The sequence below is a fragment of the Dromiciops gliroides genome, chromosome 4 (assembly GCF_019393635.1).
Source record: "Dromiciops gliroides isolate mDroGli1 chromosome 4, mDroGli1.pri, whole genome shotgun sequence".
NCBI lineage: Eukaryota > Metazoa > Chordata > Mammalia > Microbiotheria > Microbiotheriidae > Dromiciops > Dromiciops gliroides.
The window spans coordinates 196,860,862-196,888,354 of record NC_057864.1 but is presented as its reverse complement, the minus strand read 5'-3'; the positions used below and the strand labels follow the sequence as shown (position 1 = coordinate 196,888,354).

Sequence of the window (27,493 nt, the reverse complement as noted above, 5' to 3'; positions counted from 1 at the left end):
TATAAAGAATATTTAATTAATCAGTGATACTGTCCATCCGTATCACTAAACCACTGTAAGTTTTAAAAACAGCAATTCCAAAATGGACCAATAAAACAAAAAAGTCTCCGAATTTGAATCGGCTCCCCAAAGCTAGCCAGATTCCATCCTCATCACGGGAGTATGTTGTGAGGTAGAAAGCTACTGGGGCTGGCGAGTGTTGCCGAGGAATCTCAGTCAGTTGAAGGGAGAGAATGATGAAGAGGAGGTGAGGGACAGAATCAGAGGAAGCCTCCAATTCCTAGATCCAGCCCATTCCCAGCTAAGCAGTAATTTTCTCTTCTTAATTTCTCCTCCTGTCCTTGTCCCTCCCCTTTTCTCTCTCTTAAGGGCATCCACCCAACTTCCTAGTATGTATTCCATCTAAGAAAAGGCTTACATCCCCAAGACAACTCATCAGAACCCCTCGGGGCGAGGGAGTAAGGCAGGGGAGATGGGGAAGGAGTGATGATCCCATTTACCATTGAGAAGTTTTCTCTGGGAGCCTGGGGATGCTCTGGAAGGTTCGGGAAGGGCATCTGGCCCTTCAGATCTTTCCTTGGTCTAAGGCAGCTGTGGCTGAAGGAGAAACCTTGCACAGAAAAGGCTTCCTTGGGCTGGGAATGAATTACAGGTAGTGAAGAGAGGGAGAGAAGGCACCAAGACAGACCATGGCTAAGCATAACCAGAGGCCTGGCAGGGAAAGATTTCCTGACCTCCTAATGATGGTGGAGGGGAGGCAAGAGGACCTGAGCTTGTGTGAACTGAACTGCCTAGGAGTAGGCTACCTGGGCCTCCCTTAAGAGGCTTCAGTCAAGAACATGAGGGTTGAAGAAAGAGTGGGGCCCCCACTTCCCAAAATGCCCCTGGGAACCTGAGGAGCCTCCTCTTGCCTGACCTATCTATGACAAGTGGATGCTGCCCCAACCTTCTTCTAGGAGGTGCCAGTGAGCAAATGTCCTCTGACTCCAGGATGCTGCACATTCACGTAGCCTCCCGACTGAGGGAAAGGAGTTTCATGGCGCTCCCCTTCTCCTTTAAGGGCCCAAACTTTGGTGGCACCAGACACCCACCTGGGGGCATCTTGTGGCTTCCCATCCTTTAGCAGGCCTGGAGCCCGGATCAGGGAAAGGCATCAGTGTAGCACCTGATCCAGCTCGTATTTCTCACAGAATCGGCTGGTGAAGGGGAAGCAGGTGAGGTATTCAATCCAACGCCAGTTGATGGGGTAGACATACAGCCAGATGACGAGGGAAGCAAAAAGCCCTGCAAAGATGAGCAGGGACACCAGGATCATGGCTCGCTTGCGATACTTGTCTCCTGTGCCAAAGGTGATATAGGGCAGGAAAGCGAAAGAGAGTAGCAGGCCACTCAGGAAACCGAAGATGTGGGCAATGTTGTCGATCCAGGGTAGAAGGCCACAGATGAAGAGGAAGAGTACAATGCCCGACAGGTTCAGGAAGGCCTTCCAGGGATTTTCCAGGAGCTGCCAACTCTGGATGAGCTCGACAAAGAGGCAGGCAAGGACGCCAAACTGGGAGCCCGCAGGACCCACCTAAGGAGAGGAGGGGCACAGTGGTATCACTCAACTCCACGAAAGGCTCAGGGGCCACAGCAGCCAGGAATGCTGGGCTAAAGACTGGGGCCATTCCTAGGCAGCCAGGGAGCAAATCAAGGACTAGGATAACGAGTCAATAAAGGTTCTCTGGTGAGTCAGCATCATCTGTTGCTGCTCCCTCCCTCATCCATGGGGATTATAGAGGGCCAGTCAGCTAAACCTACAGGATTAGGCATCAGCCTGCTAAACCCTGGTAGGGGAGACCAAGGAGGGGAGGAATATGGGTGTCATCCTGGCACATATAGAGGACAAGCCAGGGCAGAAAGCAAAGCTTTCTAGTAAGAAGTAAGATCCTCTTGAGTAAATACAGCTGGTATGAGAAGCAAAGATATGAAGTATTCCCTGACCTCAAACCCTGGTAGTCGTAGGGGACTTTTTCTGCCTCCCCTGAAGCCAAAGTGTTTAGAGTTCATCACCTGTCTTGAGATACTGGGTAACGGACAGCCCTTCAACCACATGCCTAACCCACATCAGACACCCACAGGAATCAAGGGGTCAGAAGATCCCTTCATGCCCAATTTCTACTCTATCCTTCTCCTCCCCCCAACAAAGAATCTTTGTTCTTTCCAAGGGCAAGATTGTAGAATTCACACTGGACAATGTCTCTGAGTCTCCTACCTCTGCTCTATATGGCAGGAAGATGGCGCTGGCTAGGTTGCCTGTGATGCCACTGAGGATAAAGATGATGGCGATTCGGTGCCAGCCTGCCAATTTTTCCAGGTCCCGGAGGATGGTCATTTGGAAAAGCACAGACACGAAGCAGTGCCCCAACCTAAGACAGGAACAGAGTGTCCTTCTTCATCATTGTGGGCCTAAAAAACACTAGAGGTTGAGATCCTATGCAGGCCTGGTCTCCCAAAGGTCAGCATTCTACATTCTATTTAGAACTTTGGGGCCAGGCAATTTCATGGCTAACCTGGTTTCCCAATCTACCTCTCATCATACTGGATTCTCTAAGCTATTTTCTCCAATCCCACAGTAGCTGAAAGCTGCACATCCCTCCTATAGCCTTCTGACTCCTCCTTTCTATTTTGACCAGCCTAATTCCTCCCTCCTCAGACCCACTTCACCTGGGTTTACCCCAATCCTAGTCCATTCCACTGTGTCCTCCAGAACGTCAGCTCTCTTCTCAACAAATGCATTACACCCTCTTGAATTTTCACTTTTTCAAGACCCAATTCCACTGCCCTCTCCTTATACAAATCCTTTTTCTGCTATCCTCAGTTTATGTTCTCATTCGTGTCTCCAAATCCCTTTGTATTTACACATCTGTGTGCATGTTGTATTCCCACCCATGCCTACCCCCTCAAAATAGACTATAAATCCTTGGAAGCAAAGGGCAGTTTTTGTCTTTGTATCTCCAGACCCTACCATTGTAACCCGATCACAGGAAGACTTAATAAATGCTTGATGAAAATCACCTCCTCAAAGCTATAAGAATATAAAGAATAACCTCCACCCTTTCCCATTAGAGAGGGGGAGGAAGCAGGGAGTATGGTTAGGGTCTTGGGCCAAAGTCTTTCCCTTCACTCTTCTACTCCATGTATCTAACTACTGCATTTTTCTTCTCCCCATGTGATGCTAAACTTTTTTGAAAAAAAAAAAATGCTTATATCTAAGAACTCTAATTAATGTAATAACCACCCATGACCCTAGAAGAATGATAATGCAAATATGCTTCCTGACAGAAGAGTGAGAGACTCCAGAATTCATATGTTTTTAGATATGACAAATGTGTGGATTGGTTTTGCTTGACTATGATTCCTTGTTAAAAGGATTATGGTTTTTTTTTCCTACTGCAGGAGATGCATTGAAAGGAAGACAGGAGTTGAGTTGCTCAGAAAAGAAAGTTATTGATGCATTTTTTTTAATGCCCACAAAAAAAAAAACAAAAACAGAAGGAAGTACAGAAGGAAACAGAGACAAGCAGGATAGCTTTGAAAGTAACAGATTAAATTTATTATGTGATTTTTTTTCAAAAAGCAATTTGCATGTAATAGAGACTCACAGTTACATATATAACTCTCTCTTTCTGTTCTACCTTGTATAGGGGAATAGTCTTTTTTGGGGGGGCGGGCGGGTATCAAGTTCACAATAAAACTAAAATTAAAAATTGTTTATATCTAATGTCTCCACTTATTCATGACCTCTCTTCGCAACCCCTTAAAGTCCTGGTTTCCTTATCACTCTATGTAAAGTATTCTTCTACAAATCATCAATAACACCCTTGTTAAAAAACAAAACAAAACACATTCTCATGGAGAAATCTAGTCGCTTTTTTCAATCCTTATCCCCTTTTGACCTCTCTTCAGCATTTGGCATTGTTGATGATTCTCTCCCCATGGATCCTACTCCTCCCTAGATTTCAGAGATGTCACCTTTTGTTGTTCTCCTATCCCTGTTTTGCCTCCATGTCCCCCAGAGGATTCTCATCACCTTCCCAAACCCTTAGCGTGAGAGGCAATTCCAAGTCCTGCCCATGGCCTTCTTTGCTTCCCTCTCCATTCTATCTTTTCCTTTTCTGTCAATCTCATTTGATCCAGTGACTGCAACCAATACTTCTATGCAGATAACTCCTAAATTTCGACCTCTCTCTCAAGTTCTGGTCCTGGATCTCTAACTTCCTACAGGACATCTCTTCTAAATGTCCCATTCCCATTCCAAGCTCAATAAGGGATGAGTTTATCATCTTTTCCCCACAAAAAATCTGCTCTTCCTTTTCACTTCTCAATTATCAATGGCAACCCCAATTACCTAGTCATCCATATTTGATGGTTTGATATTAACTATGACTCTTCCATCTCCCTCAACTCTCATACCCAATCACAATAACCAACTCACGCCAATTCTATCACTGACATAATGCTTCCACCCGTCCCCTGACTTCTATTTCCATTGCCACCAGCCTTGTAGAGGTTCTTATTACTACATGCCTGTAAGGTTGGTAAAGCCTTCTAAATGCTCCTCCCACCTCGACTCTCTCCCCCAGCGTCCAGTCCACCTCTCATACATTCCCCCAATGTACAGATTTGATTATGTCATTTTTTGTGCTCAAATCCCTTCAGTGTTTCCCTGTTGCCTAGCAAAATCACTTACCCCAGAGAAGGAACCCTCAAAGAGGAGCTCATTGTCTTGGGCTCAGTGCCTAACCTACAAGTGGGGGAAGAGACTCTTACCCAGCATGAAGGAACAAAGACAACCAAAGTCTGTAGAACTGATCAGGGACCTCAGGATTCAGGAATGGCAGAAGCCCACACACTTTGTCCAAGCAGTGTACCTGAGAAGGGAGAATTGGGCAGAAGGTGGTGGGGAGAATGAAAGAATAGTGGTCAGAGTCTTAAAGAATATTATGGTCCAGCTGGGCCACTGGTTTTGTCTGCAACTCTGGGGAGACCTTAAGTGAGGGACGGGAAGGAAAAAGAAAGGGGACAGCAGAGTTAGATCTGGGCTGTGCTAGGGGTACCAGCCCAAGGGAAGTGACTAGGCTTTTGGCTGCTGGAGGGCCATGGATGTTAGCCCTTCATTCCCTGATCAAAATACTCTAGTTGGGGCAGCTAGGTGGTATAGTGGATAAAGCAATGGCCCTGGATTCAGGCGTACCTGAGTTCAAATCCGGCCCCAGACACTTGACACTTACTAGCTGTGTGACCCTGGGCAAGTCACTTAACACTCATTACCCCGCAAACAAAAACAAAAACAAAAAACCCTCATTGCCCAGCCAAAAAAAAAAAAATACCTTAGTCCCCTTTAGGAGGGCTCAAAGCACTTAGTTCTTACCGGTCCTTAGCTCACCTGAGAACAGAGTGTTGCTTCTTCATGGAAATAGCCATGCATGAACTCACAGTATTCCCGGGTTGTGATCTCACAGCTAGATGAGATTAGAAGGCATTAAGACCCTGGTATCATCTTTGCTTCCCTAACTTTCCAAGAACCTTTCTTCCCCACCCCATCTTCACTCCCCAAGACTTCAACTAGCAGCTCAGAGCAGATAGGAAGCTGCCTCTATAGCCAAGTGTTCTGGCAACCCTGTCAAGGCAAAGATTTCTCCGATCCATCCTCCTGGACCTGGAAAAGTGCCAGGAACAGAAAAGGGAGAAGGGAAAGGAAGCAATTTTGAGGGATGGGGGTAGGAGAGCTTCAAAATCCTGGGAGGAAAATAGTTATCTCAGAGGACTCAGGAGATAGACCTGGGATGAAACCCCTTAAAAGTATGGCCACTCTCCCCAGGGTATGGGGAGAGAATGGTCACTGTCCTCACCTGCCCTTAGTGCCAATGCAACACGGTCGACCCTTGATCTGGCAATCCATGTGAAGGAAGCCAGTGTGGTTATTCTTGGCCTGGTCCGTGCAGATCTAAGAAGTACATGTGGGAGGTTGTTGGTGTACATGTGCCATCTGTCTGTCTCTGTCACACACTCACACTCACACTCACACACACACACACACACACACACACACACACACACACACACACACACACACACACACACACACACTTTCTCCCTCCCCCTCAATCTCTCTCTCTCTCTCTCTCTCTCTCTTCCTTCCTCCCTCCCTTCCTTTCTCTCTCTCCACTGAAGCACAAGAAGTTACTCACTGGCCACTTGGTGATATCATCTGGCCAAATATGGGCACCACTGGAGGCTGGCTCCTCACATGTCCTATGAGGGAGGGAGAAAAGAAGCCAGAATAGAATGACCACAGTGTTGTCTTGTCAATGCCTGAGGGCAGGCAGGAACCAAAGCCACATGAGAAACAGAGAGAACATTTAGGGTCCCATCTCTGTTCCTTTACTACTACTTAGAAAACATGCTAGAACCCACATGCTCAGGGCCTCAGTTCTGAGGGTTGGTCCAATCGTACCTGGGGTCCTGGTGGCAAACGGCCCCTGATGTTCGCCTCAAGCTTGGGTCAGACTTGTCCATGGGGGGACCAGTGTCTTCTTGCCATTTAGTGAAAGTAGCCAAAGTCTCCTAGAAAGTGAGAGAGGGGCAGTCATAGTTTTGCCTAAGAAATAGGGTTCCCATCTTTCCTCTCCTAAAGGTTCATGTCCATAAAAGGTCTTGAAAACCAGGTACAACTATGGGTTCTTTGGAATCTGGGAGAATTTATCAAAACTGATGGATGAAAGATCCCTCCATGCACAGAAAGCTCTAGCATGATGGAGAAGAAAGAGGGAAGTGCTCTCAGATTGAGGAAAAGCCTAATCTGATGAGGAAACACAACCAGAAAGACATGAAAAATGTTTACAAAGAAACAAAGGGCAGTTCAAATTGATACTGCTAATGACATGAGTTCAAATCTTGCCCCTAACATTTGCTACCTGAGGGACCCTAGTCCCTCTTAACTTCTTAACTTCTCCAGGCCTTATTTTACCTGTAAAAAATGAGGAGGTGGAATGAGATGGCCTCTCAGGTTCCATCCAACTCAAAAGCAATAATTCTGCCTTACATATACTAAGGGGGAAAGGACCACCAAGGATGCCCCAACAGCCTCTGCTTCCCAGGTCCCACTTCTCTTTCCTTCCCACCAGCCCTGGCTCACAAAGGCACACCCTCCCCACCACCTTCCCCTTTCTTTCCATCGCCATACTGAGCAGTCTGCCCGCTGAGTCTGGATGCAGCCTGAGTTGTCATTCTGGACACAACAGCCCGAGTCACGTTCTTGGTCTCTTTCACGCTGGATCAACCGCTCAACCTGTTGATCTTTCCGGATGCATGGGGAGAACTTGGCTCCCAGATGGATCAAATCAATCTGGGGTTGGAAACATGAGTAAAAAAGAACTAAGTCTGGAGGAAAGGACGGGGCCACCCCTGCCTGCATCCTCACCCTTGAGGAACCTAGGATGAGATGTCTTTCTGGAAGGGGAGGGACCTGGATCCCTTGACTGAGTATCTCTAAGGCCAATACTAGACTCAGGAGAGGGGGAAATCTGAATTTGAATCCTGCCTCAGATGCTTGCTAGATGGGTGACCATAGGCAAGTCACTTCATCTCTCTCAGCCTCAGTTGTAAAATGGGAATAATAACTTCATCTGCCTCTCAGGGCAGCTGTGAGAATTAAATGATATATTCATAAAGTACTTTGCAAACCTCAAAATGCTATGTAAATTCTAGACATTATTATTGCTATAGCTGTTGGGTAATAGATGGGCAAAGGATTCCCTTGGCAGAGAGATGACTTTAAAGATCTAAGGTCCCTTCAGGTGCAGCCCAGTCACAGCACCTGCACTATATCTGGCCACACACCTGCTGCTTCCAGGAAGAGTACAACAGGTCTCTGCTTGGGCTGGGAGGGACCCTGCTTCCCACAATGCACCAAGGAACCTAGCTGGGAGGAGAGGCAGTCTTGGGGAAAAAAAAAAAGCTCAAGATAATCAGTGGCAGAATGTAGCTCCCCAGTGACTAACACACAACCACTTCATAAGGGGTCCCTTGAATGTGAAAGTGAATTTCAGTAACTGACTAGTGGGTTCTGAATTTCATACCGAGCTTGGGCCAATCCAGAAGTTCTCTTGTTGGATGTACTTTACGCTCTCATATACGCCTTTATTCCTTAGCACCTGCAGAGGGAAGGTATGAGAAGAGCTATCACCCTGCCAGAGACCCCAGGGAAGATCCTGGATGGGATGACTAGCTGTGTTAGTACCCTACTGTCAAAGCAAGGGCAAGGCTGAAGGGACCTTCGGGGGAAGTCTCTCTCCTGGCTTGGGTGATGCAGTAAGATACAACAGGAAAATTCAGGGCATCCAAGGGCAAAAACTAAAACTGTCAACCCAGATCACTTTTCCTATTGGGGGCACTGCCTAAACCTGGACCCCAGCCCCAACTCACCAGCTGGGTGGTGACATGCTGAGCGAACCCGATAGGGGCGATGCCATAAGTGCCGATCACCAGGAGCGTGATCAGGATGTGGACAACGGTTAGCCAGTAAGTAAAGTATGGCCTGGGAGCAGAAGAGTGTGTGGTCAGTAGAAGTCACTGGATGAGAGACTCCAAAAAGCACTGAGGAACCCCATGATCACTATTTTTGCTTTTGTTTGTTTGGGGTTTTTTTGCGGGGCAATGAGGGTTAAGGTCACACAGCTAGTAAGTGTCAAGTGTCTGAGGCTGAATTTGAACTGAGGTCCTCCTGAATCCAGGGCTGGTGCTTTATCCACTGAGCCACCTAGCTGCCCCCAATGATCACTATTTTTGACCCTTGTTCTAGATCAAGGTTAAAGGACACACACAGAAGCCATAGATGAGTACAAATAAGGGACAGAGAATAAAACGGAGGTCTTTTTTTTTTTTTTAAAGTAAGGCAATTGGGGTTAAGTGACTTGCCCAGGGTCACACAGCTAGTAAGTGTTAAGGGTCTGAGACGGATTTGAACTCAGGTACTCCTGACTCCAGGGCCGGTGCTCTATCTACTATGCCACCTAACTGCCCACAAGGGGTAGTCTTCAAAAAAAATTTTTTTTTTTTACCTAAAACAGCCTGATTTTTATTACAGGTTATCAATTTATTTCAATGTAGAATATTATTATATTTCCATCTCTAATTAATAATGAGTACCAAAAAAATTCACCAATTAGTGAGCTTTTAATACTTTACTTCTTTTATATGTATATTATACTGGAAATTTTAAAATACACTACAGTCTTAAATTAAGGTGGTGAGTATTTTAGTGAAAAGCATATGGAGGGGCAGCTAGGTGGCACAGTGGATAAAGCACCAGCCCTGGATTCAGGAGGACCTGAGTTCAAATTCAGCCTCAGACACTTGACACTTACTAGCTGTGTGACCCTGGGCAAGTCACTTAACCCCCATTGCCCCCCCCAAATTAATTAAATAGATATATAGATAGATAAATAAATAAATCACATTAAATTTAAGAGAAGCATATAGAGACAGCTAAGTGTTGCTGTGGATAGAGTACCAGCCCTGGAGTTCTCCTGGACCTGAGTTCAATTTGACCTCAGACACTTATTGGCTATGATGCTAGGCAAGTCACTTAACCCTAATTGCCTTAAAAAAAAAAAAGGCAAAAGCATATGACCTCCCATTAGATGGGGACAAAAGGAAAGTGTATAATAACAGTAGTTAGAAGGCATTTAACTTACTCTAGGAAATTTGATATTAATTCTATCATATCAATTTCACTTAGGATCAAGAATAGTAGAAGGAAAAGGAAGAATGTAAAATCTTCAGCCTTATATATAGGTTTTACATAAATATTTATTGAACAAAGGAGCTGCCATCTCTCCTGGCGTCCTTATCTATCTTGATCCAAGTACCAATCCAGGCTGGCACTCCAGTGCCCCCAGGAAATCCTGGTCAGTCCAGTACTACCCTTCCAACATATAGTTCTGAATGGTAAAGATTTGTTATGTTCAATGTTTTGCTTCGGTCTTGGGTAGCTTCTGCATGTATATGCCCTCCTGCCTTTCCTAGAAAACAGAGTTACCTGAGATTGGAGTCTGGCTTTCCTCTATTTTCTTCCTCCTTAGAGTGCCCCAAATTGGGTCTCTGCTCTAAGGGACATTTGCTCAATTTATGCTGACTACGGAATGCTGGTAGGCAGTGGCATCAAGGACCGTGATGTTCTTACAAGGCTATACCCACCCCTCAACCCCTCTCACCGGTGGCTGCTAAAGTTCTCTAGCTGGTGCTGTATGGTACTGCTGATACTACGCCGGTAGCTCCGATTCAGCCAGCTCCCTACCACTCCCAGCCCATAGTGTCGCTTTTTCCGGTCAAAGGCAAAGTGTTTAACCTTGGAGGCGATGCGCTGGCCTCGCTTGGTGGCTGAAGTGGGAACCTGCGTGTAATCCTTCCTGGGATGGAGAGGGAAGGATGACAATCAGCTCTAGAAGGCTCCCCCACCCCAAGCCCAGTTGTTCAGAGATAGCCAATAGCGGTTAGAAGGTATTTCAGGGTCAGTATAGGGATCTAATGCATCCCCTTTTTTTCCTGGCTGAACTCTATTTGGTAAAAGGTTAAGGGACCTGGGTAACTGCCCCGGACATATGGGGAAATCCTACCAATTTTTCCCTACATCATATATACTCTGTGCATCTTCTCTGGCTGTCCCCCACACCTGGAGCGCTCTCTTTCTTCGTCTCCGTCTCTTGGCTTCTTTCAAGTCTTTGTTAACATCCCACCTTCCACAGGAAGCTTTTCCCAATCCCTTTTCATTCTAATGCCTCCCCTCCACTGATTTTATTTCCAGTTTATCCTGTATATAGTTTGTTGGTACAAAGTTGTTTACATGTTGTCACATAGTAGGCACTTAATAAATATTTACTGACTGACTACAGCATCCAAAGCAATAGAAGCATGGAGGTTTCTGAGCAAGAGGCTATGGTGACTCCACCAACCCTTCTGCAGTCTCATCCCTCTCACTTTCATGAGAACTCTAGGATTTATACTCACATGGGAATGTGTAACCCCTCAGGGGACTGGGGGGAGGCAGAGTGTGGGATCCCTCGGAAGTAGCTGGCAGAGAGTGGGGGCGACTCAAAGACATCATCAGGCATAGAACACATCTCCTGCATGTCGATCTGGAGGGGGGAGCACAGAGAAGTGAGACAGGCTAAGGAGCCACTTCATACTCTTTTCAAGGCAAATTCAGGACTAGGACACAGCTGGGGAAAGAAAGCAGGAGGTCAAGGGGCAATACCCCTGCCCATTCTGTGTACAGGGATGGGCAGAGGATCACATTAAGAACAAAGCTAAAAAAAGAAGAAAAAAAAAAGGAACAACGCTCAGGGCTCAACAGTTAGGAGGGGCCTTGTTGACATGCTGACCCAATCACTGGCTCTCTCTCAGGCACTTTAGTACCAGGGAAGGAAATCCTTAAACTACAAGACTGCTTCTTCAAGTCTATTCCACAGCCTCCCCCACCCCCTTATCTCAGGCCAGAGACAAGAGGGGCCCAGACCCCATGCTTGCCTTACTAAAAAATGAGGAGTCAAACGTGTCTGCTCCATCCACCACATCCTCCTCATGGAAACTGGGGCAGGCAAAGCTCCGTTTGATCACCCGTCGTTTCTGGCCCGTGGGCTCCAGCACAGATCGGCCCTGGTCAGGGGAAAGAACGAGAGTCAGCACACAAGCCTCCAAGCATTCCCCCATTGCTACCTGCTCCCCAATGACATCTGGGCTCTTCCTAGTCACTCCCCTCCCAACCCTGCTTCCACCTGCAGCCCTCCTCTCTCATCCTGCCTAAGGATCTGATTGCCATCCTCTGACAATTAACCAGTGGCAACACCTTAGTGGGTGAAATATGGTTGAAAGGGTAAAATAAAGAGGGAGGTGGAGGGAGGGTTCCAGCATAACCCTCAGATACAGCTATACAATGGAAATCTCGGGGAGGTGGGGGAAGACAAGGACCATTAACATTGACACTCATTCTCCTCTCCCCATCCCTCCACCCTTTCCCAGGTCTCGCTTTCTCCTCCAAGAATTTGACTGGGTAGCTGGGTATCACTATTGATGACACATGCTATGGAATCCCCAAAGACTGAGGGTCCTATATACATTCATCCCCAGGGTTCTAGCCTACCTTTCCCCCAGTTAACAGCTGTCTTTCTCTGGATTTTGTTGAAAGCATGGAAAGTAATTATGGGAGCCAGAAAGAGGGGGCACCAACCATGTGGTTGAGTAGAAAAGGAGAGGCAGAGCTGGGAGTAAAAGTTAAAGGGGAAGGGTCCAGTTGCAAGATACTAGTACCTCACTGTTGCTGTCTAGGGAATTGATCACATGCCCAGAGGCCAGTGGAGTGAGTAAGCAACCAGACATTAGGCTAGAGAAAGAGAACAGGGCAGAAGAGAACATGGAAAAGATGTTGGCCTGAGAAAGGAAGCAGATTTTGCCTGCAGAAATTTAGAGCTGGAAGGGACCCTCATCTCATTTAACCTACACATGAGGAAATTGACATGGTTCAGAAGTAAAATCACTAGGAAGAGAAAGAACCAGAATTAGAACCCAGATCTTCTAACTAAAATCCAGGGCTCTTTCTACCACACCACAGAGAATCAAGGGCCTGGGAGAAGGCTGTGAACAACTCACCTTGAGGATAGCAGCTGCAGCATGAAAGCTCATTTTGGCCACAGACATCCTCTTTCGACGGGGGAGGTGTGAGTAGCCTGATCGGACACTAGTGAAGGAGCTGAGGGACAACATGCCTGGGGTCAGTGGTGGCATTGGGGGGTGGTGCCTGCTGTCCACCTCATCTGGGTGTCGGAATGCCCGGCCCCGGGCAAGTGGATCCACAATCTGGAAGTGCAGAGAGACCAAATTTAGGCAATTACACAGGTTCTTGGTATAAAGGCATCACTAGAATCCCCAAAACAGTCACCAACATACATCCACATCCACTCAAGTTCTTTTTCCATCTGGCACCTAACCCGACAATTCCCTTGAACAAACACTGTTCTCTCATACTCCATGATGAATTGTTACTCCTTGATAAATTTCAGCCCAGTTCAAATGCAACTTCTGCCAAGAAGCCTGCCCTGATCTTTCCAAATCTCACATAGTATTGTGTTTTGCACTTCTCTATTGCATGATCATGTAATATTGTATATTAAGCTATCTGTATCTTTCCCCTCATGAGTGGCTCCCTATTGCCTCTCAGGTAAGAGACAACCTCATCTATGACATTTAAGACCTTTTACAATAAGGTTCCAATCTCTCTTTCCAGCCTGGTTGATTACATATTAATCCCCTTCATGTATTCTCTGTTCTGGCTAAACTAGCCCACTCGATGGTCCTTGTACATGAAATCTGATCTCCTATCTATACCTTTGCACATGCTGTCTCATCTCCCTCCTCACCCCTGCCTCTTGGGTTCTCTTCAAACTTCAACTCAAGTGCTATCTCCTGCAAGAGACTTTTCCCAGTTCCCCCTGTTGTTAGTGCCTCAACCCAATTACTTTATATACAGCCTTTAATTCTTCATTATCGTCATGAATTTAGAACTGGAAGGGATCTTAGAGATTATCCTTTCCAATCCCCTCATTCTGCAGATGATGAAACTGAGGTACACAGATAGTAAGTGGAAGAGCTAAGATTCAAATCCAGGTTTTCTGACTCCTAATCCCTTTCCACTGCAATGTGCTTATCTAGGTACATGTTACCTTCCCCCAGTAGAATGCAAACTCCTTGAGGTCAGGCACTATCTTTTGCCTCTTTTTATGTCCTTGGCACTCAGCACAGTGTCTGCTGGCACATGGTATGTGCTTAATTAATGCTCATTCTTTAATTAATAGAGTATTTTTTTTTCCGTTACATGTAAAAATAGTTCTCAATTTTTGTTTATACAACCTTTACAATTTCAGATTTTTCTCCCTCCCTCCCCCCTCCCCTAGACAGCAGGTAATCTGATATAGGTTATATATATATACACATAATAACATTAATCCTATTTCTGCATTAGTCATGTTATAGGAGAAAAAAATCAGAGCAATGATGAAAAACCTCAAAATAGAAAAAAAACAACAGCATCAAAAACAAAAGAAATAGTATGGTTCATTCAGCATCTATACTCCACAGTTCTTTTTTTTTTTTAATGCTCATTCTTTAAGGACAGATGCTTTTTATTTTTGTCCTTGTCTCTGTATGCTCAGAACCAAATACTGCTTGGTAAACAGAAAGTGCTTAATAAGTGCTTTTCAAAAAACTCTGTATTTTGTATCTGGTGTCTAGCACAATGATCTACATACACAAGAAGCTTGATAAATGTTTGTCATACTGGATCATACCTTGGGCATCTTGCAGGCTTTGGGGGACTCAATGCCCTGGAAAGAAGGCACCTCCTGGCTGGGGAGCTCCAGGTCTCTTTGACAGGAGGCTTTCAGCTTCCCATAGCGTACACTGCAGTGGTGGAGGCTCTTCCGATGCCAGTTCTGTCTCTTTCCATCCCAATCTTCACTGACACCAAACCACTGTGCAGTGCCCCTGCAGGAACAAACACAGACCTGGACTATGTGTATCAAGGAACCTCAGAGTCCCTTCCAACTGAGGGCTTAGAGCCTCACTGACCCAGTTAGAAGGGTCTAAAGTAAAAAGAGGAGAGAGGGGATGCATGTGGATATGTTTGTGTGTGTGCCCACGTGCATGCACAGGGGGGATGAATCCCTCGACATAAGTTCTCTAATAAAAGGCTTGTTCTTTCTCCTTGAGCCTATGACCTCATTGCAGGTTCTAATCCTGGCATGCTGGGAGACTTTAGGGAGGTCACTTATGCTCCCTGGGCTTCGGTTTTCCCATATGTAGAGTGAAGCTAAAAATTCTTGCCCTTATCTCCTTCAGGAGAATGTCCGAAGGATCAAATGAAATGATGTACAGAAGTACTTGGGAAGTGAGTGATATATAAAAACAAGGGATTATTAATGCTTGCCCCCAAACGGGCTTACTTAGGGGCTTTAGGACCCTAGAGAGATGGGTCCTAAGAGAGAGATTAAAGCCCCGTGCTCACCTTCGGATGCTCTGGGACAGGGAGGCCTGGCGTCGAAAGGCAGGACGACGATCGGAGCTGTTTTCGTGCCATCGTCCCCGGGGCTCCTGCATACTCACACTCTTCATATAGGCCGGGTTCCTAGGCCTCTGGAAGGGGCAAGGAGGAAGTGAAGTGGACAGGGAAAGGATTTTTAGTTCTCTAACTTGAATAGCTTCTAGAACTCAGAGTTCCTTTCCTGTTCCTTTCCTGTACCCAAATGGCAAGGATATCACGAAAGTGGGCAATGGGGTGGGGATATGAAGGAATGAGCTTCAGTCTCAGACTAGACCACTTTGCTGTGGCCTGTGGCACCATGGTAGGGGAAGAGGCTACTACCTCTACCCAGAGTCCTGAACACTGTTGGGAAATGAAGTAAAGGACCCTGAGCTTGAGGTCCTAGCATGTAAAATGCTAACAAGAGAGCAATATATCTTCCTTTAGCCAGCCTCATGCCTGCTTGTTTTCTATGAACGCACTTATTGGGCACTAGGAGGCAGTTCTCTATCTATATATAACATGGCGTCAGACAGGTTAGGCTGGGGTCACAAGCTCTTGGTAACAACTCCTCGACCTGCTGTCCCCCACTCCCTTCATAGCCCTCTCCCCCTTGACCTCGGGCTGTAGCACGCTGTCCTGTTCGCCTGTGGCCGAGACCTCTGGGGGCGGGATCGTGATGGAGAGGTTGGGAGGCTTTCGGCTCTGTAGACGGCTACTGGAAGAAGAGACACTTCCACCATTCTGGTCGTTGGAGGCCATTGTAGGACAGAAGAAAGAGGATTCGTAGACCTTAGTGGGCTCTCTAAAGAAGAGATAATGGAAGTGAACGTTGACTGAGGTCAGATTGGATAGGGTAGATAACCCCAATTGCCTCACTAAAAAAAAAAAAGAGTTGCCAGCCAGGTTAAGTGACTTGCCCAGGGTCACACAGCTCGTAAGTGTTAAGTGTCTGAGGCTGGATTTGAACTCAGGTACTCCTGACTCCAGGGCTGGTGCTCTATCCACTGCACCACCTAGCTGTCCCCTGGCAACTCTTTAGGACAGGTCCAGATAGGGACATCCAAGATGCCCAAGAGGCAGCTAGGTGGCACAGTAGATATGCTGGGAGTCAGGAAGACCAGAGTTCAAATCTAGCCTTGGACACTTACTAGCTGTGTGACCCTGGGCAAGTCACTTAACCTCAGTCTCAGTTTCTTCAACTGGGGAATCCCTGAAAATTGGGATCATAATACCTCCCAGGGTTGTTGAGAGGATCAAATAGCACAGTGTCTGGCACATAGTAAGCATTTAATAAATGCTGGTTTGCTACCCTTCCCTCTCTTCAGATGCTTACTAGCACCTGGGCAAGTCACTTGACTCTGTCTTCCTTAGTTTCCTCAATTACAAAGAGGATAATAACCGCACCTACTTCCCAGGGTTGTTGTGAAGATCAAATGAGATAATATGTATAAAGTACCTGGCACAATCAAGGAAGGACCATGAATCTAATCCCAGGGATTAAGGTGGAGATTAAAGTATACAGCAGGAGTTGGGGATATGGGGTGAAGATGAGGAGCAGGGATAGTTGTCTTTCTGTGACCTTCAACAAGGGGAAGCTGGTAATAAATATTTGTTTTTGCTTCTTTTTGTGTATGCCTATTGCTTAGCATAGTGCTTGCTATATAGTAAGTGCTTAATAAATGCTTATTGATCGATGGACTTGGACCGGCAAGGCCTCTTCCCCACTGCACTCTCCCACTGACTTGGCTCCTGGTCACTCTTCCCTGAGCAAAGACCAATTATGGAGTGGAAAAGGGGGACCAACTGTACTACCCCCATCCTCTGGTCAGAGCCTTGGCAACAGTTCAAGCAGCGGGGGCAGACTTCTGATTCTGCGGGCAAAAGAAGGACTTTTGCAGGAGCCTCAAGGGCGAAGGTGGGGGTGGGGGAGGCTGGCAGTGCAGAGTGGGAGGAGGGTCATGGAAGGGGAGGGAGGACAAAAGGGGAAAGGAATCCTGGGTGACCCAAACACAAAAAGCTTCTGTGGCTGGGTCCAGGATCTGGCTGGAGGTTCCCTGGGCCAGGCTGATGTGCAGGGAGAACACAGCTGGCTCCCCTAACAGGGTTTCCTGCTCTGTGCTAGGAAGTGGTGGCTCAGTTCTAATTCCTGGGGGACATAAGACTCAACTCAATTCATTTGTCTCTGACCTCCCAGTTCCTATTTCAAGTTGGACTGAAACCGTCATCTGTCCAAGGCTTTTTGACTCTGTCACCCCAGCACACTCTCTTGTTTCATCATGGCTGATTTCCCCTTCATCCTTTTTGCCCTCCCCTGATGATTTTGCCCCTCAGGACTAGTTAGTTCCTCTTTGCCATATCCTGAGAGAGAGGAAGCAGACTCACTAGGCCAAGGGTGGAGCGCCTGGCTATGAAAACGGAGCAGATGCAGATTTAATCAGGTCAAAAACCTGTTCCCTTTCTTCCCCAAGCCGTTGAGCTGGGGCAGCTTTGGAACAGAAGCAGTGAGCCAAGCTGGACCGAGCTTGGTCTAGCCTCTCCTAAGACAGCAGCCGGGTTTTGTCTTCTCTGCTCTCCTATAAGTGCAAACTGAAGTCTTGGCAGGGCAATCTATCCACTAAAGAGTGTGCCACGCCTGGTTTCCAAGTGTGCCCCTCTAGATTGGCACAGATGGGAAGGTGTGCCCCTATTAGGTTCTGGGATACAATAGTGGTACAGAACAGAGTGGGAGGAGGGTATACTATGGGGAAAGAGAGAGGAAAGGGATCTCAGGGCTAAAGGTCACCTTGCTCCCTTGGTCTCACCATGAAAATGGGGGCCGGTCCAACAAGCAGCTTCTTGGGAAGCAGGTGTTCTCCTCAAACTGGGTGAAGCTGGCTTTGGAACATTCTGTAGCCTTCCTCCGCACTCAGAACTGGTGACACGAAGATGAGACCCTGGAGAAGAGACAGACAGACAGGCCAATGCCAGGTCAAACTAGGGTAAGCTTCCTTGTGTTTGAGTTACAAAGCACTCCTGAGAAAGAAAAAATTGCGGGTGGGAGGGATGGAGGGAAGGAGAGAGGGAGGGAGGGAGAGGGAGAGGGGGCGGGGGAGAGAGAGAGAGGGAGGGAGGGAGAGAGAGAGAGAGAGAGAGAGAGAGAGAGAGAAAGGGTGGGTGTGGGAAAGAGGGGAAAAAGCCAGATTGAGCACACAGCCACAAAGCCACAGGGGCAACTAGTCAGTAAAGGGGTTAGCCCAAGACCTAGTTAATCTTCACACCTCCTCCAATTTCTAGCTAGTACAGTGCTCTGCACATTGAAAATGCGTATAAGTGCTTGTTGAGTTGGAGCCCAGAAGGGTTAATAGAGGAGTTTGCTTAGACCTTGAGAAAAGAGTTTGTTCTTCAAGCCAAAATACTGTGCTGTACAGTGAATAGAGACAGTCAGATAGAGCACACATCACCTGTACCTTTCGGGTTGGTTGGTTTGTATTTTAAAGGCAGCTGGGGAATCTGGGAGGGAATACATCTATGGTTGTTACCCCAGGAAGCATAAACAGTGCTAGGGACTTTCTCAGAGAGGGAGTAAGGGAACAAGGAACCAAGCAGACAGAATCCTTCTCTCCCCACAGAATATTTCTTTCTTTCTTTTTATCTTTTATCTTTTTTTTTTTTTTTGCAGGGAAATGAGGGTTAAGTGACTTGTCCAGGGTCACACAGCTAGTAAATGTCAAGTGTCTGAGGCCGCATTTGAACTCAGGTCCTCCTGAATCCAGGGCTGGTGCTTTATCCAGTTCGCCACCTGGCTGCCCCCCACAGAATATTTCTGTCTTTCTCATTAGAATGTAAGTTCCCTGAGGTCAGGGACTGTTTTTGCCTTTGTCTTCCAAGTGCTTAGCAAAGTGTTAGGTACTAATAGACACTTAATAAATGCTTATTGATGAACCATGTTACCCATCTTGCCAGAGAGGCGATGGATTCAACATGCCAAATGAGACATATATTTTTGGACATGGCCAATGTGGGAATCTCTCCACTGGAAACAAAAAAGAGCCACCCTGTTACCTTGTATCCCTTGAAACTAAACCATCTCAACTCCTCTCCTTGGTCCAATGTCTTACTCCTTTATTCACTTTGTTCCTGAACTCATCTACTTAAAAAGACCCAGACCCCTTCCTCCCCTCCCCCCACCCCAAACCCTTCTAAACCACAGACACCAAATTTATGCCCTTCAATCAGATCACACTAAGGAGCAAGCACAGGAAAACATGAGCCAGCAGCTCCAGAAAACACTTCTGTGTATAATTGATATCATATTGCTTGCCTTCTCAAGAGATGGAGGAAGGAAGGGAAAGAATTTAGAACTCAAAATTTTTAAAAAGTGTTAAAATTTTTTTAAAAAATGTATTTGTAATAATATACTAAGCACCAAAACCAAACACTCCAGTGCTGGCAAGGAACTTTTCCAATGCTAGACCCAAGGACTGACTTCCTTCTGGTACTTGCTGTTGGGGGTACAAAAAAGGAAGGCAGCATGGTATAGAGAAAGGACAACCAGGAGTCAGGGGGCCCAGACTGCCCTGTCTGGGCCTATTTCTTCATCTATAAAACACACACATTGGGGTGATTGATTTAAAACGTTCCTTCCAAGTCTAAAAATGCTGTAATTCTTTTACTCTGTTACTGTTACTCAAAATCTACCAGTGAGCCCCAGAGCTTGAAGAGTGGCTGGCTGGGACTGAGAGACCTCCTCCAACAACTTGCCTGGCAGCTGTCAGGCTCAGCAGCTGGAGTCTGATGAAACCTGGGAGGAGAGGCAGGTGGTGATGCTGACACAGAATTCGGAAAGCACCCCAGGGTCAAGTTCACTTTCTGTTTGCCCTGGACCCAGAGCATGCAAATCTTGATCCCAAAGACCCCGTGGCATTACTTCTGTGGTTGTTGTTGCTCAGTCCTGTCCTACTCTTCGTGACCACATTTGGGGTTTTCTCAGCAGATACTGGAGTGGTTTGCCATTTCCTTCTCCAGCTCATTTTACAGATGAGGAAACTGAGACAAACTGGGTTAATCAACTTCCCCAGAGTCACACAGCAAGTAAGCATCTGGGGCCAGATTTGAACTCAGGAAGATGAGTCTTCCAGACTCCAGACTCAGCATTCTATCCACTATTGCCACCTAGCTGCCCAGAGGCAATTTACTCTGAAGACAAACTGGCCTGTTGCCTATTCTTCCGTGATAACCCATATACTGTTTCTGTGCCTGGGATATTCTCCCACCTCACCTTTATCTCTTGGAACCTCCCAAATCGTTAAGGATCAATTCAAGAGCTCTTTCCTGATTCCCCCAATACTGTATATTTATTGTGTATATATCCTATACATACTAATCTGTGAACATATTGAATTCCTCTAGTAAAATAGAAGCTTCCTGAGGACAGGGCCTATTGAGTATTTTAAGACTTGGTTCCTCCCCCCACCAAAAAGGGGGCTGGTCTCCCCATTTCCTCCAGGCTAAAAGCATAGGGGTTACTTATGGTCAGATCCCACCACAGATAGGTGCCTTGACTTTTTCTATCTCCAGCCTGGGCAAGTTCACCCCTCCTTAGGCAACTTGGTAGCTACTCCACCCTCCTTCCCTGGAGCTCAAGACCCGGATGCCTGACGACTTAATGCAGACACTCCTATCAGCATAGCCCACTGCATCTCAGAACTGTCAAATGATCCATCAGCTTCAACTTCTCTCAGAGCTGGAATTACAGGTATATGCCACCAGGCCTGGCCTGTTTAGTTTCTGTATTTGTATGCTCTATACCTGGCACACAGTAGGCTATAAATAATGACTTGGCAATCAAATGACTGACAATCAGCTCGAGGTCTTACCTGTTTCATTAAGAACAAAATGACAGACTCGAGCAGTTCCTTTAGCTGACACCATATGCTTCTGACCCAGATGAGACAGAGTAGTTTTGGGGCAGTGAACTCAGATACTCCCTCTGAACTGGTTCATGTGCTCACTGGCTCCTAGAAGTCGAGTGGGAAAGCTGTTCTGTGCCCCCAGTACTGCCTGCCTCCCTCCTTTCTTCCTTCCTCCCCTCTGGCTTGCTCACTCTAACTTACCCTGGGGGTAGCTCTAAGACAGTATCACTAAGTAGGCCCTCTTCATGGAAAATTTCTTGGCTTGGCAGGGCTTTCTCAGGGGCTGAGCTGCAGAAGGAGGGCAGCAGCAGGCGGGTAGGGCATGGGAGGGCGGCACAGGCGGGCAGGGCACAGAAGCTACCATTGTGTGGGCACACACTGCCCCCAGTCCAGTGAGGTCAGGCAGATCAGGGTAGTGAGGCATTCTGGGTAGCCCCCACCTATTCCCCTTGGGCTCTGTTGCACACACAAGGCAGCTAGGAGTGAGGATGGGGAAACCCTCTATGTAAGTGGGTAACCATCTGTGCACTCCCAGTGATTTTTTATTTTTTGCCGGATGGTAATGAAATGGATTCCAGTGGGGTACAAACAGAAAGAGACCTAGATTTAGAGTCCAGGGTACCCACATTCAAATCCTACTATTCAAGCCCTACTATTTCCCAGGTGTGTGAATTTGGGCAAGACACCTAGAATCACAGGATTTTAGATGGAAAAGAACTAAGAAACCGTCCAAGGGGCAGCTAGGTGGGTTAAGTGACTTGTCCAGGGTCACACAGCTAGTAAATGTCAAGTGTCTGAGGCTGCATTTGAACTCAGGTCCTCCTGAATCCAGGGATGGTGCTTTATCCAGTGCGCCACCTGGCTGCCCCCCACAGAATATTTCTGTCTTTCTAGGTGGCGCAGTGAACAAAGCACTGGCCCTGGATTCAGGAGGACCTGAGTTCAAATCCGACCTCAGACACTTGACACTAGCTGTATGACTCTGAACGAGTCACTTAACCCTCATTGTCCCACAAAAAAAAAAAGGAAAAAAAAACATTCAAGTTATGTCCTTTTTTTTTTTGTAGGTAAGGACTAGAAAAGTTAAATGCTTGCCCAAGGTTAAGAAGGTAGTTAAATGCCAAGACTTAAATCTGACTCCAAATCTCACAGCATCATTTAAACCATGCCCCCATGCCTCTGTTTCCCTATCTATAAAATGAGGCTAATATCTGTACCACCTACCTCACAGGATTGTTATAGGGATTCAAAGGAGAATAATAAGAGCTAGAAGGGACCTACTAGGTCCTTTCTTGGTTACAGATCCAGCCCCTGATCCCAGTCCTGACTGCCAACAGTATGTCACTGCAGATTTTCCAGTCAGCGCCCCCAGCTTACCCTATCCCTCTTACTGGTCTTCTAGACTCACCTTTTCTCTCTGCTGCCTAGGCTCACTAGACCTTTATCTCCTCAAAGAATCCTGATCTCTCTGCTACCAGGATGGAGCATGATAACAAAGAAATAACAGTTTAGAGAGTCTGAGGATTTGGGTTGATAGCCTACCTTTAATGCTTACTGTGGATAGAGTGCTGGGCCTGGAGTCAGGAAGACTCATTTTCCTGAGTTCAAATATGGCCTCAGACACTTGACACTAGATGTGTGACCCTGGGCAAATCACTTAACACTCATTGCCCAGCCAAAAAAAGAAAAGAAAAGAAAAGAATTTATAGAGATGAAAATAAAAAGAATGCTGGACTTGAAGCAATGGAACCTGGGTTTGAATCCTGCCTCTCAAAGATATTACTTGCATGACCTTAAGCCTGACAGTTCACTACTCTGGGGCTCAGCTTTCTCATTTGTAAAATGAGAGTTGGGAGGGACTGACTCTAAGCTCCCTTCTATCTCAAAATCAGTGATCTGATGGTTTATAAAGGCAGAAAACATTTAATTTACACTTACATTCTTTCTCTCCCTCAACTCCCCTTCCCCAAAATGAAGAGAAGAAAAGGCTGAAGTCAAGAGATTTGGATTCTTATCCTAATCCTGTCAGAAATTGTGTGAGACTGAAAAGGTCATTGACTACATTTCTCTAAACTTCATTTTCCTTTATCTATAAAATTAGGAGAGGGCATCTAGGCGGCATAGTGAATAAAATGCTGGGTTTGGAGTCAGGAAGACCTGAATTCAAATCCAGTCTCAGACACATACTAGCAGTGTGAAGCAAGTCAGTTCACTCTAGTTGCCTCAGTTGCCTCATCTGTAAAATGAGCTGGAGAAGGAAATGGCAAACCACTCCAATATCTTTGCCAAGAAAATCCCAAAACAGATCACGAAGAGTCAGACACAACTGAATACGACTAAACAACAATGAGAAAAGTTGAGTAGCTCTCTTAAGGTGGCTTCCCGATGTGAAATCTGGGGAAGGTACTATTTAAAGTAAAATAGTCGATTCTTTTCTCTGGTCATGAGTTGTATGGGCATTGAGGGGCTGCCCAGGAGGCCGCATATAAATTCTGCAAAATAAAAGGAACCAGGGACAGCTAGGTGGCGCAGTGGATAGAGCACTGGCCCTGGAGTCAGGAATACCTGAGTTCAAATCCGGCCTCAGACACTTAACACTAGCTGTGTGACCCTGGGCAAGTCACTTAACCCCAATCGCCTCACTAAAATAAATAAACAAATAAATAAATAAAATAAAATAAAATAAAAGGGACCACCAGTGGGATGGAGTTCTGGGTGCAGGAAGGCTACCTCCTGATCCTTTCCAGATGGGGAGACTCAGAAATCGGTCCAGCTGGAGGCTGCAATGACTGACACTCCCTGAAAGATGGCAAAAGGTGCCTCACCTCCTGAGCACAAGGTCTGGAGAAGACCAGATGGCAGAGACAAAGCAAAAGAAAGTACCGGGGTGGCTGGGGTACAAGTCCCTGCCCTGAATTTATCTCTCTTACCAGAGAAGCTATTGCTCACTGCAGAGGAAATTGCAACATCCTGGGACCAGGTCTCCACCAGTCAGTCGTGTATGGCCAAACAGGTTCTCCGTATGACTAACCAGGCAGTCAGAACAGCCAGAACAAGGGACCAGGCAGGAAAAGAACCTGTTTCTCTCCCTCACCATCCCTATCCTAACCTAGGAAACAGCTTCCTTTTCTTTCCCTCCTTCCCCTTCCTCTTCCTCTCCTCTCCCTCACCCCCTTCTACCTTTTCCTCTCCCTTCCTTGTATTCCTTCTTTCCTTCCATGGTCTTCAAGCTTGATGACTTTATTTGAACAACTCTGAATCTCCCCCCAGAAAGAGTTGTGGGCTCAAGCCACGGAATAGGTAGGGCTGAGCTGAAGGGTTTTGGATTGGGAAGGAACATTAGGAGTCCACGAGTCCAGAGAAGTGACTTTCCCATGGGTGAACAGCTAGGGAAGCAGAGAGTGAGAGTGGGGATTATCGTGGACAGTCCTCCCTATACTCACCATGGGGCTCACTCTGGGAAAAGTCCTGATGACTTGACACTTACTAGCTGTGTGACCCTGGGCAAGTCACTTAACCCTCATTACCCCGACCAAAAAAAAACAACAAAAAAAACTCCTGATGGATGGAAGAGGAAGAGCCACAGAGAGGATGTAAACTAGATATCAAATCACCTGGAGGGGGCTACTCCATGCCCCTTTATAAGCCTTTTCATGTTTTCCCCTTCTTTTCCCTCAATCCCCTCATCCTCCTTCAAAACCCCCAAAGCAAAACAAGCCACACTGGCCCTGCTTCAAAGACCAAACATGACAGCCACACTCTTCTCAGGCTGTGACCCCAGTAGGAAAATGGGCAGGGAAGAAGTAGACAGGTATAAGAACTACCCACTTGGGGAAGCAGGTTTTCCAGGAAAGGGTGAGGCCGGGACAGCACTCCCAGCCCAGTCAATCTCAATATCTTCAGGCCACCAGGAATAGCTAGGCAGGCCCTGCTTCTGCTAAGTCAGGCACTGTTTTCTCTTGTGCATTCAGATTTCCCATTCAATTCTTACCACAGACATCCTAAGTGGGCAACCAGTGGGTAGGGGAGGGGCACAGAGAAGCCTTAGTATGACCTGACCTGGTCTTGGATCATATATGGATGTTTTCCTGTCTATTATCAGGAAAAAAATCCCTCCCAAGTCTTTCTCAGATACACATTTTAAAAAAGTGATTGACTAAAAGAGAAAATTGTTTCTAAAAAATTGCTAATTATACAGATAATATAATACCAATTCCAGATACCCCAAATCGAAGTGATTTGTGTCAAAGCAATTCTTAGAGGCAAATGCATAACACTGACTGCTTATTATTAGTAAAAGGAAGTTAATAGTCAGTACTTAATGGTAGAACAGCAACAAAGCATTATACCAATAGAATACAGAAAAAATGAAATAACCAAAACCAGAACAGAGATCAATACAATTGAAAAAGTCTCTTTTTCATCGTAGTTTTCACTGTCCCTGACAATGTTTGGCCTTTTTCAACAAGCTTCATGGCCCACCCTGTCCAGGATATGTTTCCTTGATTGCAGAAAAAGCACAGAATTGAGCCTAACACAAGATAGGATACCAAAGTGGGGATGAAATGAATGGAGAATGGACAGGCTGTGGAAAGAGATTTGAATGAGGGGTTTCCTCTCCCTCATGCAAGCGATATGATCAGGAACCCAAGAAGTCCATGGTGGGAATGAAAAAGGGTGTTGGGGTGGGGTTGGTGATTCGGCTCCTCTGAAATCCAGTCACCTGAAACCAGAAAGTGAAACTACTTCTTACTTCCAGGTCAACTTCAGAGCTGGGGGGATGAGAATGAGTCAGCTAAACTCCTCTGGGAGAGTGGCCTGCCTGGAGTGGATAAGGAGCACCAACATCAACTCTGGGGATGGCCAGGGAACCTAAACTGGCTGAATCACAGGATGAGACAGGAGCCCTAAAACAGGTTCTGTCCCAAAGGTAAACATGACTCCCTGGCTGATTCCCCACCACGGAAACCGAAACCCGACTCCCTCTAACTCCCAGTGGCCTTTCTGGGAACCCAGGCCGTTTTTAGAAAGCTGCAAAGAGGAAGCAGGAGCCACAACAGCACACACCCACTGTGCATTCAGCAGCCAAGCTCAGTTATGCTGACCTCATGGAGTGGATCCCAGGACCTCCCCTCAGGTTTCCCCCACCCCCACAGAAAAAGCAGCTTCAGTCATATGACCACCCAACCCAGTACCCATGACATCCAGTCACTCCGCAAGTGAACATCCTTTCAGCCTAAGTGGGTTGGGGGGTGGGAAGAGAAGCTGGGATGGAGGAAAAGAAGGGCAGGAGGGAATCTGTCTGTCTGTCTGCTAGTGCTTGTTAACTAGTAGGGAAGGGAACGATTTGGGGAAAAGAAAAAACCTAAGCCTAGGGACTGGAGGTGGAGGGAGACAAGAGAGAAGGTGGCAAGGATTTCCACTTAAGGACTGAACTCAACCAGTTTGGAGATTATAAAAAGGAGAAGAAAAAAAAGCATCGAGGATGGTTTTTAAAAAAAAAAACCCACAAAAACCCAACCAAACAAAAAACCCCAACGCTGGTCTTGCTTCCAGGACCAAACAGCAGCTCTCCCTCCCCCAGACTCACATCTACCTTCCCAAGAAAACCCAAGAGACCTGGCAGGTCTGTGCGGTTGTGAAATAAACACATCACACACCTCTGCTAACTCTCCCTGGGCCAGACACCCCAAGAAGACTGGAACAAGCCCTGTGTACAGAGGTCCATACCTTCTCCTCCCCAAACCATGAGGGGGATGTTCCTCTAAAAAGAGGGCCTCCCTGCTTGCCTCAAGAGTTCCAGGCTCTCAAAGGCTCCCACAAACCTCTGCTTGTCCCAGAAACAGGGTCAAGAGGGCAACGGTGCCCGTGTGACCAGTTCAGAGAGATGCCCCAGACCCTGACCCACCTCATTCTTCTAGCCTGACTCAGGTTCCTCTGCTCCATATCCCACCAGATGTAGGCCTATATAGGGTCTGGGACTCTCCTGAACCCAATTCACGGAGCCTTCATAGAATGCTCTGCAAACCACATGTTGCAACTGAAGACTAGAAGGTGGAGGAAACGGGTTAGATGTCAATCTCCCAAAGAGTCCCAGTAAACAGGGTGAAGGGGGAGGGGAAAAGCTGTCACCTACTTTTCACATTGCCCCTTCATTCTTAGCCATGGGCCAGGGAGGTCCCACCTCTGCCTCTATCCCAGTTTGAGGCTGGATATTAATCAGGGTGGCTCCCCTCCATTAGATTGTGAGTTCTTAAAAGGGGGAGGGAGGAGAGAACAATGACTGTTTTTACTTTTCTTTGGATCTCCAGTGCTTAGCATACAGTAGGCACTTAATAAATGCTTACAGACTTTACTGGGCAGTATTATAGATAAGTAAATCTGGGTGACTGGAAGGTGATGAAATTTAGGACAAACCTCCTCCCCATGCCTCAGACGCAAATCGAGTCAAGTGCAGCCACCCTGGCCTCCAGTGGGTTCTCCA

General features: G+C 46.6%; 1 protein-coding gene across 1 annotated transcript; it reads right to left on the bottom strand.

Annotated features, from left to right (window-relative positions):
• Positions 1-27,011, bottom strand: RHBDF2 (rhomboid 5 homolog 2). Its single transcript, XM_044004201.1, has 19 exons — positions 26,918-27,011; positions 17,920-18,051; positions 15,734-15,920; positions 15,101-15,228; positions 14,385-14,580; positions 12,691-12,897; positions 11,572-11,700; positions 11,053-11,180; positions 10,260-10,454; positions 8,470-8,581; positions 8,124-8,198; positions 7,229-7,390; positions 6,500-6,609; positions 6,234-6,297; positions 5,895-5,989; positions 5,429-5,504; positions 4,813-4,913; positions 2,255-2,408; positions 1-1,573 (listed from the first exon to the last, which is right to left on the bottom strand). Exons 3-19 carry the CDS (start codon positions 15,875-15,877, stop codon positions 1,154-1,156), a joined length of 2,496 nt encoding a protein of 831 aa, XP_043860136.1. The 5' UTR covers positions 15,878-15,920; positions 17,920-18,051; positions 26,918-27,011; the 3' UTR covers positions 1-1,153.
• Between the last annotated feature and the right edge of the window lie 482 nt (positions 27,012-27,493).